The 12,947-nt window shown below is 43.2% G+C and overlaps 1 protein-coding gene across 2 annotated transcripts in view; it reads left to right on the top strand.

Moving 5' to 3' along the window:
• The window catches only part of KCNK1 (potassium two pore domain channel subfamily K member 1), a 33,626-nt gene extending 20,984 nt beyond the window's left edge, over positions 1-12,642 (top strand). Inside the window, exons 2-4 of one of the 2 annotated variants that reach the window (XM_084828144.1) lie at positions 5,568-5,963; positions 10,448-10,644; positions 12,348-12,642. In XM_084828144.1, coding sequence (XP_084684270.1) covers positions 5,568-5,963; positions 10,448-10,644; positions 12,348-12,407 — 653 coding nt within the window. In that variant the 3' untranslated portion in view covers positions 12,408-12,642. Of the gene's footprint in view, positions 1-5,567; positions 5,964-10,447; positions 10,780-12,347 lie in introns of those variants that run through there. The other variant, XM_084828143.1, reaches the window with a different exon arrangement.
• Positions 12,643-12,947: the final 305 nt, after the last annotated feature.

The following is a 12,947-nucleotide window of genomic DNA, read 5'->3' on the forward strand; positions in this document are numbered from 1 at the left end:
TTCAAGTACTTGAAGAGTGCTATCATATCTCCCCTCAGTCTTCTCTTCTCAAGGCTAAACATGCCCAGTTCTTTCAGTCTCTCTTCATAGGGCTTTGTTTCCAGTCCTCTGATCATCTTTGTTGCCCTCCTCTGAACCCTCTCCAGTTTGTCTGCATCCTTCTTCAAGTGTGGTGCCCTGAACTGGACACAGTACTCCAGATGAGGCCTAACCAGTGCTGAGTAGAGGGGAACTAGTACTTCCCGGGATTTGGAAGCTATGCTTCTATGAATGCAGCCCAAAAGAGCATTTGCCTTTTTTGCAGCCACATCACATTGTTGGCTCATATTCAGCTTGTGATCGACAACAGTTCCAAGATCTTTCTCGCTTGTAGTGTTGTTGAGCCACGTATCCCCCATCTTGTAACCGTGCATTTGGTTTCTTTTTCCTAGGTGCAGAACTTGGCATTTCTCCCTATTAAATGTCATTCTGTTGTTTTCTGCCCAGCGCTCCAGTCTATCCAGATCACTTTGCATTTTGTTTCTGTCTTCCAAAGTATTAGCTATCCTGCCCAATTTTGTGTCATCTGCAAATTTGATCAGCATTCCCTCCACCTCCTCCTCCAAGTCATTCATAAAAATGTTGAAGAGCACTGGCCCAGGACTGAGCCCTGCGGTACCCCACTCGTTACCTCTCCCCAGGTTGAGAAGGTCCCATTGATAAGCACTCTTTGAGTCCAATTCTGTAGCCAACTGTGGATCCACCGGATTGTTGTCTCATCTAGCCCACTTTGAAAAAAAAGCTTTGCTGAAGTCAAGGTATATGATGTCTGCAGCATTCCCACTGTTTACAAGGGAGGTTACTTGATCAAAAAATGAGATCAGATTTGTCTGGCAGGACTTGTTTTTGACAAATCCATGTTGGCTTCGAGTAATCACGGCATTGTTTTCAAGGTGCTTACAAATGTATCGCTTTATCATCTGCTCCAGAATTTCCGCTGGGATTGATGTCAGACTGACTTGTCTGTAGTTCCCAGGTTCCTCCTTTTTACCCTTTTTGAAGATAGGGACAACATTAGCCCTCCTCCAGTCATCTGGCAATTCACCTGTCCTCCATGATTTCTCAAAGAGAATAGACAGCGGTTCTGAGAATTCTTCTGCCAGTTCCTTTATTACTCTAGGATGCAGTTCATCCGGCCCTGGAGATTTGAACTCATTCAAAGTAATTAGGTGTTCCTTGACTGTATGCCTATCGATCTCAAGCTGCATTCCTGCCCCTTCAGCCTGCACTTTGCCTTTGCCAGGGGGGTCATAGACCCTCTTTTGGGAGAAGACTGAGCCAAAGTAGGAATTGAGCACCTCTGCCTTTTCTTTGTCATGTGTTATTGTTTTGCCATCCTTATTTAATAGCTGAACCACCATTTCTTTCCTCTGCCTTTTACTATGCACGTAGCTGAAGAAAGCCTTTTTGTTGTTTTTAGCATCCCTCGCTAGCCTCAGCTCGTTCTCAGCTTTAGCCTTCCTGATGCCATCCCTACAATTCTGTGCTATCTGCCTGTACTCTTCCTTTGCTACTTGGCCTTCTTTCCACTTCCTATATGTGTCCTTTTTTTCAGGTCATCCCTAAGCTTTTTGTGAAGCCACATTGGCTTCTTCTGTTGTCTTCAACCTTTTCTTCTTGTTGGAATTGTTTGTGATTGTGCCTTGAGAATTTCCTTTTTTAAAAGCTCCCACCCATCTTGGACTCCTTTTCTCGTTAGCGTCGCTTGCATTGGGACCTTACTGATCATTGTTCTGAGTTTATGAAAATCAGCTTTCCTAAAATCCAGCATACGCGTTTGACTACACTCAGCTTTTGCTTCCCTTAGAACCAAGAACTCAAGTGCAACATGGTCGCTCTCCCCCAGAGTTCCTGTAACCGCTACTTTATCCACTAAGTCATCTCTGTTGGTTAGGATCAAGTCAAGGATAGCCGATCCTCTAGTTCCTTCCTCTACTTTCTGTAGGAGGAAGTTATCAGTATTACAGTATCAGCTTACAGTAATAAAACACAGATTAAAATGAAATCTTGGCTAAAACATAACATAAAAACAAATCAGTTAAAAACACAATGATAGAAGACATAGTCATAGAGTGGTCCATAGCAGGGATGGGCAGTATGGTCCCTGCAGGCATCAACATGCCCCTGGACACTTTTCTTGGTGTCCATCAAGGTGCTGTACCCCTCCCAGTTTTTTTTAATTAATACATTTTCTTACTGGGATTGCTGTGAAATAGGTTTATGTTGGCACCAAAAACTGTGCGTTCAAAGGTGTTGTATAGTGTGCTGGGTATCAGACCCCACCTCTGCCTTGTACTCAGACTTTTGGACAGGTTATTTTCCTTTGCCATACCTTCCATGCCAGTCATTTTATGGTGGTGCCTAGGATACTTTCTTAAATTGCCAAATGTGCCCATGGCCCAAAAAGGTTGCTTACCTCTGGTTCGGAGAATGTACACTTTCACAACATTTAGGGGCTGTTGAGACATAAGTCCAAGCCACAAAAATTAACTTGGAGCCCTCCTCCTTTCTCTCCATCCTCTCCTCATGCATGCCAGTTAGTAACTTCAGATTCTGGCTTGCCATTTTATCCAAACAGGCAAACAATGGTTTGTGATTGTCTATAATACAGGATCAAATCCTGGGAGAGGAAGAGGAGGGAACACATGAGCTTTTCTCGTAATGCCAAGCCATTGGTATTCTATCTAAATGTATTCATTCGTAAACTGGAATTCACTGCCACAGGAATTTGTGGTGGCCATTTACGGAGCTGGTTTTGAAAATAGACACATTTATGGGCAGAGTTAAATATAACTTCCAGGGCAGTATACCTCTAAATTTAAAATTCCAGGGATATATAATGGGAGTGGAGGGGGGAGGAGCTGTTGACTTCATCCCCCGCATGTAATATTGCTAGTCACATCTGCCTAGCCACTATTGAAAACAGATGCCAGACTAGGTGGACCCTAGTCTGATTCAAGAAATTACTGTCATTCCTTCCCACTGCATGATTCTATGTAGACCAGCCTTCCCAACCTGGTGCCCTTGAGGTATGTGGGACTAAAACTCCTATGATACCCAGAGATGAGTGAGTTGTGCCTTTGAGGTATGTGGGACTAAAACTCCTATGATACCCAGAGATGAGTGAGTTGTGCCCTTGAGGTGTGTGGGACTAAAACTCCTATGATACCCAGAGATGAGTGAGTTGTAGTCTCACACATCTGGAGAGCACCAGTTGGGGAAGGCTGATGCAGACCATGAATATCCAGCTTATTGCAGGTTTTACTGATGGGAGATAATCTTGTATTCCTACGGTAGGCTTCCCCAACCTGGTGACGTCCAGATGTGTTGGGTTACAACTCCCAGAATGGCTGGGAGGGATGCTGTCCCATACATCTGGAAGTTACCAGGCTGAGGAAGGCTGTCCAACAGAGTGGGCCAAAACAGCAGCCCTGGACAGTATTATGGGGTGGGGATGGTATCTTCTCTTGGTAATTCATTTTATTCCTGGAATATTATCTCTGCTGAGAGCCAGCCTAAGAGGTCTTCTGAAGCAGCTAGTATAAGCCAGTAATACAATTCCTGTCTAAGCTTTATGACTTATTAGAGTGTTATCTGGGAGAGGGGCAGAACAAAGAGAACTTTTTACTATCTGTTATTTGAAATATTTGCCCCCGAAATCATCAAAGAGGCTGAAAAGCAAGCTCATCAATCCTATGGGACAAGTTAAATTATTCTAGGTAATAGATTGTCTAAACTCTTAATAGATCACAAAAAGCATGACTAATTAATCGTATTTTGATTTAATATGCTCCCCAAGGAGTCATGCCCTAAATTAGGTTTATCATGCTTATTAGTGAACTAGAAACTGGGCTAAATAGCAATACGACAAAAGTTTTCAGTATTGAAATGAGTCAAATTCTAGAGGTGATTTTGTTAGATTAGATCAGGGGGCTGAATTCCATTTCAGAGAATCTGTGTGGACTGCATTCCAGTGGTTGGTGGGGCTAAAGCCAAAACAGACAGAGTCAAAAATACCTGCACATTTTGGGTTAAAGCTCATACTGCCAGTAACTAAGCCTTAGGAGAGGCATTTTAACTTTTTAGAATGGGGGAAACCTGCAGGTAAACCAGGAAACCACCAAACACTCACTGATCAAGGGAAAGATGGGTAGGCCAAGGAAAGCAGGTGTGGCAATCCAGGAAATCTGAGAGGGCTAGATTTGGCCCCTGGGTGGGTCAGATTTGGCCACTGGGCCAGAGGTTCTGCACCCCTGCATTAGATTAATCTAACAATACAGAAGAACATGCTAAGACCTCAAGGAACTTACCTATGGCACAGAGCTGCTGGGTCCGCATCCTGGCACCCAGGTGAGAGCAAGCATGAGCTTGCCTCTACCCAGGGTCTGGGTTAACAGGGGGATCCATAACAACACTTATTAAAAATAATTAAACAGGTAAAACCAGTTTTGTTCCAACTTTTCAGTCTTAATTCAATTTAAGAGAACTATCCTTGAAATTTCATTAAGTTATTAGAGAATTAAAGCTATAATTCATTTTGAACGTCAGAGCCAGAGATCACCTAGCATTGAAATAACTTTACAGCTCTCATTAAAAAAAATACGAGAAGTTACTTAAATGGAACATGAGTTGCAGCACATTTATATTCATGCTGTTCTTCTGAGTCTGTAGGGAAAATAACTGTTTCGGCCTTATCACCCAGAACAGAATTTGGGAACTCACATTGCCAAATGTATTATGTCATTGTTCGGGTAATCCAGAAATTGTGGTGGTGATCCTGTGTATGTCTTACAGGGCTTGCAATCTAATATCCTAAATATTCCTGACTTTGCAAAGATGTATTTGAAAGATGCTGCATTTCCTGGGGAAAGGGCCCCAAAAGGCAAAAAAGCATTCATATTTGGGATTGTCAGTTAATACTGAGAGGGGGTAAGGTAAGGGAATAGAAAAAGGAACTAACCACAAGCCACACTGAAATGACTGGATTTCCCCCTGCAGCTATTTTGGTGTGTTGTAGATGCCCATCTGTTATTTCCCCAACATACCTGCTGAATTTGAGAAGTATGAGTAGTCACACTGGAAATACTGGCTGCACTCTACAGTGAACTTATATGTGTTTTCATTGCAGCTCCTCCCACTGCTGAGGAGATAAAGAGCTCATCAGCTTCAAATGTGGCTTGCTCTTTGCCGCTGTGAGTGCTTTGTCTAGAAACTTTGAAGGATCATCTGGTTATGGGGCCTGGTTCTCCCTCACTTCTCCCAGCAGTAGTGAAGAGTTTGAAGAAATATGACAAAATGGCTCCTCTGATATCAAAATGCACTTTTCTTTATCTTGACACGTATGAACATTCTTCAGCAAAGTATAGACAGTGATGTAAAATGTTGATAATGTATGTTAAAAGTACTCCACCTCTTTAACTACAAGTTTGTATAATCAGCCGTACCAACTTAATGCTGCTTTATGGCAGAGAATATGAAATGTGGCCATTTTTCCAAGGCTCACTCCTATTCTTTTGTTTATGTTGCAGGTTATGGTCACACAGTGCCTTTGTCAGATGGAGGAAAGGCCTTCTGCATCATCTATTCTGTCATCGGAATCCCCTTTACACTGCTTTTCCTGACAGCAGTGGTACAACGCATTATAGTCTATGTCACCAGGCGGCCCGTGCTGTATTTCCACATTCGCTGGGGTTTCTCGAAGCAAATAGTTGCCATCATCCATGCAGTAATTCTGGGCTTTGTTACCGTTTCGTGCTTTTTCTTTATCCCAGCAGCAATATTTTCTGTCCTTGAAAATGATTGGAACTTCCTGGAATCTTTTTACTTTTGCTTCATTTCTCTGAGCACTATTGGTCTTGGTGACTATGTTCCAGGAGAAGGTTATAACCAAAGATTCAGAGAGCTGTATAAAATAGGAATTACATGTGAGTAGCAAAGTATCTATACAAATAAGATTACTGAGAATTTTTCAGAGCTGTGTTTTGTGGTTCTTTCTCAGTGACTTTTAATCAGTGAACCTATTCATATAGGAACAGATAAAGAAAAATCCAAAATGGATTTTTAAAACTGTTCTCTAATTCCTATAAAGTGAGCATTTTTTAAAAGTGTGGTATGAATATGTATTTCAGATGTACTTTTAGAAAACCCTACTTGTTATTGAAAGTGTACCTTATTGTTCTGGCAGAGTCTCACAAGTAAAGTCAGTCAACTGATGCAAACGAGTTCTGGGTCAAAACTTTAAGGATCACTTGCCGTCCTATAATTCCATTGTAACCAGTTTATAAATGAATCTATTGTAGCTTGACAACGCAATTTAGGGCTACTTGTTAGCTTACATGGCTTTATAAAGAGATTAGGCAGTTCTAGCAATAGTGATTAACTAAATAGAACCACCATATTCAAGGCCATATTCCTGAGTTCCATATGCTCAGGAATACTTCAGGCCAAAGCAGACATTACATTAAATCCATGTCAAGCAGCTACATCTTTTAAATTTTATTTTTACTCTAGAGTTGGTGCAAGACCCCCAGTACAGATTGGGAACTCCGCATGGGCGGGTGGGTGAGGGAGCTTTTATGATCTGGCTCTGGCCCCCTGCACCTACTGTAGAGTAAAACTGAAAAATATGTAGCTGTCTGTTTTGGCCCTAAGTAAACTTCTGGTTGGCCAGTCTCAAGAAGGATATCATAGCACTGGGAAGGGTACAAAAAGAGCAACTAAAATGAGAGGGCTGGAGTACCTTCCCTCCAAGGAATGGCTAAAAAACATGGGACTCTTTAATTTAGATAAAAGACTTCTAAGGAGGGAACAAGAGCAAGTTTTATCAAATTATAGATGGCATGGAGAGAGCAGACAGTAAGACTTATTTCTCCTCTCACAATAGTAGAACTCAGGATCACTAATGAGACTGATAGGGTGTCGGTTCAGAACAAACCAAAGGAAGCACTGCTTCACATAACATGTTACAGAATTTACAACCACAGGATGCAAGCTTTGATGGCATTGAAAATGGTTAGACAAATCCAAGGAGGCTAGTCTATTAATGTCTACTAGCCATTTTAACTACATGGAACTCCAGGTTCAGAAACAGTATGCCTCTGAAAACCCAGGAGCTGTGGTCAAACTGGAGAGGGTACTGACTGCATGTCCTGCATGTAGGTTTCCTGGAGATGTCTGGTTGACTGCTGGGGAAGCAGGATACTGGCTTAGATAGGCCACTGGTCTGATGTAGCAGGGCTACTCGTATGATTCTGTGATTGACCCATTAGGTAGAGGCACCTTCTGTTCTTGCACAATCCTCCCTAAGATAGGAAGGGGTTCACTTCCCCTGATAACAAAGGAGTTGGAGAGTATTTTCTAGCAGTTGCTTTCTTGCTGTGCTCCCTTGCTAGGCTATGGTTTGGAACCACTACACAGATTCTTGGCCCCATAAGACTTTTGGTGGCGGCAGCAGCCTCTAATCCCTCCTTCCTTATTTGCAACAGTAACTTGCTCCATCTGCTGGCATCTGCCTAATAGGCAAACCACATGTTAAATGCACATATAGAACAAACGCCAGGTTTTGTTTAATTAAAAAGAAAAAAGTAGGAAGGCTGCAACTGAGGAAGAGTAGCAGGAAACAAGAAGGTGATCAGCTCTCAAATCCATCCCATAAGCTGGCGGGGAAAGGGTAGAGTCAGTTCCCTCTTACCTCCCAGCACTCCCCACTCAGTGTCAGCCTCCCAACATTGTTTTCAGTTCTTCATCATACGCATTTGTGCTTATTATGTACTTTGCACTTCTGACCCTACATTGGGCAGGCTTTTCTGCAGGCATTACATACAAAGCAAAGTGGGTGTTTTCATATCAAAACTGTGCAGAAAACATGACAGTGAAGCCCAGATCTCTTGTACACTGAGCCAGTGTAGTGTAGTGATCAGACTGACATTTTGGGGGATGTTGATAAATCCAGGTCCAATTCCAGTAGCTATCAAGGACACTGGGTGACCTTGGGCATATCACTAACCCTCAGTCTACACCACTTGGATTTATTTGGAGAAATGGCAGGGTGCAAATATAAAGACATGGCAAATATTATCAATATTATCAATAAATGCACAATTGGGCAGTTGCCAAAGGGCGTTTGTTTGTTCATTGGCCGCCCATCTGGTTGGCTACCCGGCCACTCTAGGCAGCGTACAGTACAAATAACTGTACCCAGAGAGCTTCGGCTATTGGGCGGTATAGAAATTAAATAAATAAATAAATAAATAAATACAACACAAAATACAACAAATTTACATAATCAACTGAACAAAACAATAATGCTCTAAAAAAAACCTAACCCACCCCAAATGCCTGCCTGAACAGCCAGGTTTTCAAAGCCTGGGGGAAGCTCATCAAAGAGGGGGCATAGCAGAGGTTGCTAGGGAGGGAATTCTACAGAGTGGGGGCCACCAAAGAAAAGGCCCTCTCTCTCGTCCTCACTAGCCTAGCTGTCCTGGCTGATGGGACAGACAGAAGGCCTTCCGAGGCCAATCTCACTCAGCAGCGTCCCTGGTGTTGTTGAAGGTGCTCCTTAAGATAGACTGGACCAGAACCATGTAGGGTTTTAAAGGTCAGTGCCAACACCTTGAACTGGGCCCAGAAAACAACTTTTAACCAGTGCAACTCCTTCAGCACTGGAGTGATGTGGTCTCCCCGACAGCTGCCTTTAATCAGGTGGGCTGCCGCGTTCTGCACCAGGTGCAACTTCTGAACTGTCTTCAAGGGTAATCCCACATACAGCACATTACAGTAGTCTAGGTGAGAGAAGACCAGGGCATGAACTACTGATGGGAACAGATGGTTAGGGAGGTAGGGGCACATCCACTGTATCAGATGGCGTTGGTACAGCACCACCTGGCTCACAGCTGACACCTGAGCCTCCATGGTGAGCTGGGAATCTAAAATGACCTCCAGAATGTGGACCTGGTCCTTCAGGGGCAGCCACACCCCATTGAACACCAGGTCAGCATCCCCCAACCTCCCCTTGTCTCCCACCAAGTCTCCTCCCCCAGAACTACCCTCTGGTACCTGCCAGAGAGGAAGGAATGGAACCACCATAATACGGTGTCCCCTATGCCCAACCCCTCCAGGCGGTCCAGGAGGATACTGTGGTCAACGGTATCAAAAGCCACTGACAGACTGAGGAGAACAAGGAAGGAGCATTTGCCCCTATCCAGGGTCCTCCCCATATCATCCACCAAGGCGACCAAGGCCATTTCTGCCCCATGCCCAGGCCTGAATGGATCCAGATTATCAGCTTCTTCCAAGTGTGCCTGCAACTGCAACGCCGCCACCCGCTCAATCACCTTGCCCCCAAACGGCAGATTCGAGACCGGCAAAAGAATGCCCCATTGGTTCCAGAACAACTGGAACTACTAGGTTCCGGACCACTTGGAACAGCCTCCTGGGACAGCACTCTGTGGACGTGATGGAGGCAGCATAAAAATTCTTTTTTGCTGCTCTTATCGCCACATGGTAGGCTGAAGCTACAGCTCTAACCTGTGTCTGGTCGTCTTTGGAGTGAGTTTTCCACCACCAGCGCTCTAGCCATCTCACCTCCTGCTTCAGAGCTCGCAACCGTGGGGTGAACCATGGTGCAGTCTGAGCTCTGTTCAAGGGGAGAGGGCGTTTCGGAGCCATCCAGTCTAATGCCCCAATGATTGCAGCATTCCATCCATCCATCAGGGTCTCGACAAGGGGCTGTTTGCGTGCTCCAAAGAATCCCCAAGCACAGTCAGGAATCCATTTGGATCCATAAGACACCTGGGGCAGACCATCTTAATGGGTCCTCCACCCCTGCAGAGGGGTTGTGAAACCAAGAAGTCCAACCCCACCAGGTAATGACCATGACAAGGGAGGGGGTGGATATACCCATGATCTCCAGATCATTCCCCATCTCTCCAGAAACAAACACAAGGTCTAACGCATGACTGGCTACATGGGAGAGCCTAGTTGGAATAGGGTGCAGTTCCCAGGAAGAAGTCATGGTCCCATGAAGTCCCAAGGCGCCCCCATGAGGATGGCCTCCTAATGTACATAGAATTCCCCTAACACCAACAAGTTAGGGGACTGCACAAGCACATCAGAGACCACCTCAAGCATCTTGGCCAGGGAGTCTGTCGTGCAGCAGGGTGAACGGTACACGAGCAGAATCCCCAGACTGCCCTTTGGGCCCAACCTCCACATATAAGGCCTTGGTCTACACAACTCATCTATCCTATATAGATATACCAAAGGTGCATCTCTCTATATATGGCATAAGTAATAACAGCTTTTGACAAAGCATTTAGCCCTTTGCACTTTGGAATCATTTCTGACTTGGAGCACTGCAGCATACACTTTACCAGCTCATGTTTCAAGTGCTGTTGTCATTCCTTCCTAGGTTACCTGCTGCTGGGCCTCATTGCAATGCTGGTGGTTCTAGAGACTTTCTGCGAACTTCATGAACTCAAAAAGTTTAGGAAAATGTTCTATGTGAAGAAGGACAAGGAAGAGGACCAAGTGCATATAGCAGAACATGACCAACTGTCCTTCTCTTCAATTTCAGACCAGGCTGCTTCCATGAAGGAAGATCAGAAAGTAAATGAGCCTTTTGTGACTCCTCAACCTGCAGTTAATTGTGATGGCTGTATAAACAATTAACCAAGGGCTTCTGTTCCAATTTCAACAGTGCACTTAACATTCTTGCAGTCAGAACTAGAACCATTAATGAAATTATAGAGGCTATGCTATATTATCAAGTATTCATTTTGCGATTTTACAACGTATGGGCCAAATAGAGCTTTCTTTAGGTGGATCTACATTCTGGGAATGTTGGCTAAAATGTAGTGTGCAGCTCAGAACCCCTGGATTCATGATGCATACATAGAACATAAATAAGTGAGGCTAGATATGAAAAATACACACACACAAAATTCAGTTCTCATTTCCCATGCCTGTTAAGTCCTTTCGCCTTCCCACAAAGAAAACTGTTGTCTCTTGTTGACAGACTAGGAGCTTTCTGATGCCGAGTGCAATTTCTGGTTTTGGAACATGAATGGAAACTGAAGTGTTTGGAAAAACTGTTTGAAAAGATCATCATGCTTTCCAGGCAGTGTTGAGTTGGAAGGGAATAACGTTGTAGCCACAGCACCACCTAGAAAACAGGAATACTCTCTGCCAGATCTCCTTCAGTGAGATTTCCTAATGTATGGGTCAGTGCACAGTGGATTATGCCTATACTTGCACCCTCCACGGAGCCTAAAAATCCAGACCAAGTACATTGTATCCGTTCTGTGTGGCCTCCTCCGTTGCCATTCTGGAACTCGGGTGCACACCTTCAGCGTCAGGCTCGGTAAGGGTCAAGACAGACAGACATTCTAAAGTGTGATGGGAAGTGGTTTGAATGTTTATTTGCTGTATGCCAAGCATCGTTTGAATGTATGTCTCATTTCACCCTTAAGTATATTCCAACCTGTAGACATTACTGAGAAAGAATTCTATATCTGGGTGCTTTCCTCCTGGCCTTAAAAAAATAGCAAAAGGGTGTTTTGCAACTGATTTCAGCGGATATAGGATCAGGGACCCATGAACACCAGCAGGTACAGCATTGCAGGCACAATATAGGGGAAAGCCATCTTCCTTAGCATTCTCACACTCCCCTTTGGCTCTAATTGTCCCCCAATGGCTGTGATTCTCAAATCATTTATTGCTAAGTGGTTTCAGAATTGTGGCCCTATCTGTTCAAAGAAGTACTAGTAGAGCTGAATACGGAAGTATCTAGACTTATGAAAAGAGAAAATACTTGAAACTCTATCACCTAAAAGCACTGTATATGAGTTCAGTTAATAATACCTAGTGTTTATTAATAGATTTTATACCTTTGCTAGGATAGTTGACTTTCTTGATAAATCTATGTTAAAATCTATGTGAGCTGAAATTTATATTTAAGAAAACCCAACTCAGAGATGCTTCTTAAACTTGATTTGAATCATAGTGTATTTGCATGTCCTCATCAAAGGCTATTTTTGTAGATCCTAAGTTGGTTCTGTTTATAGTATTTAACCTTTTTTGTGTACATAATTATATAGATATATTTATATACTGTATATATGTTATAGGTAACCAGAATGTAGCTGTGTCAGATTTGAAATTTTAAAGATTTCTTCACCCACGAATTTCTCTTTATAGAGAAGAAATAACACAAACTGTGGCACTGAAAACAGTGACTTCAGTTCTGACCAAATGAATGTGGAAGGGTAAGTTTGTAGAGCTGCAACATTAAAATTCTTATTTTTTAATAGGCTCAGCCCTCCTCTCTCATTGACACTCCTCCAAGGGAGCATGTGCTGCAGCCCTCATAGTGTATTGTACCATGGAATTCTCTTTCTCACTGAGGTTCTATTGACAGTTGGTGCCTGGAAACAGTACAAGTTGCATAAATGCAGAAGGGTTTTTTAAAGGATTTTTAAAAATGCTCAGTCGCAATAAGGATGGAAAGCACGGAACAGAAGAGACAAGCTGAATACCATACTGTGCTAACAATCAGCATGTCAGACTTTTAAAGTTAAATAAAGTGTGGCTCCAGCTGTCCTTTTCTCTGAGTTGTGTGACTGCATTTATTATTGTTTTGTTTATTATTGTATTACATTTCTATCCTGCCTTTCCCTTAAAACTAGCACTTGAGGTGACTAACAACAATAACATATAAAGATCAACTACAAAATTATAATTAAAATATAAAAGCAAATATATTAAAACACATAAATGAAAAAGAAATAAGAGCATCCACCAGTTAAAACCGAGATCAGCAAACAGGTCAGCTTCAAAGCCAAAAGCCCATCTGAATAAAAATGTCCCAACCTGCCAGTGGCCACGCCATTTGCGTGACTGCCTTTGCCGTG

Source organism: Heloderma suspectum, chromosome 1 (genome assembly GCF_057233095.1).
Source record: "Heloderma suspectum isolate Gila_16-S chromosome 1, 16-S_ref, whole genome shotgun sequence".
Taxonomy (NCBI): domain Eukaryota; kingdom Metazoa; phylum Chordata; class Lepidosauria; order Squamata; family Helodermatidae; genus Heloderma; species Heloderma suspectum.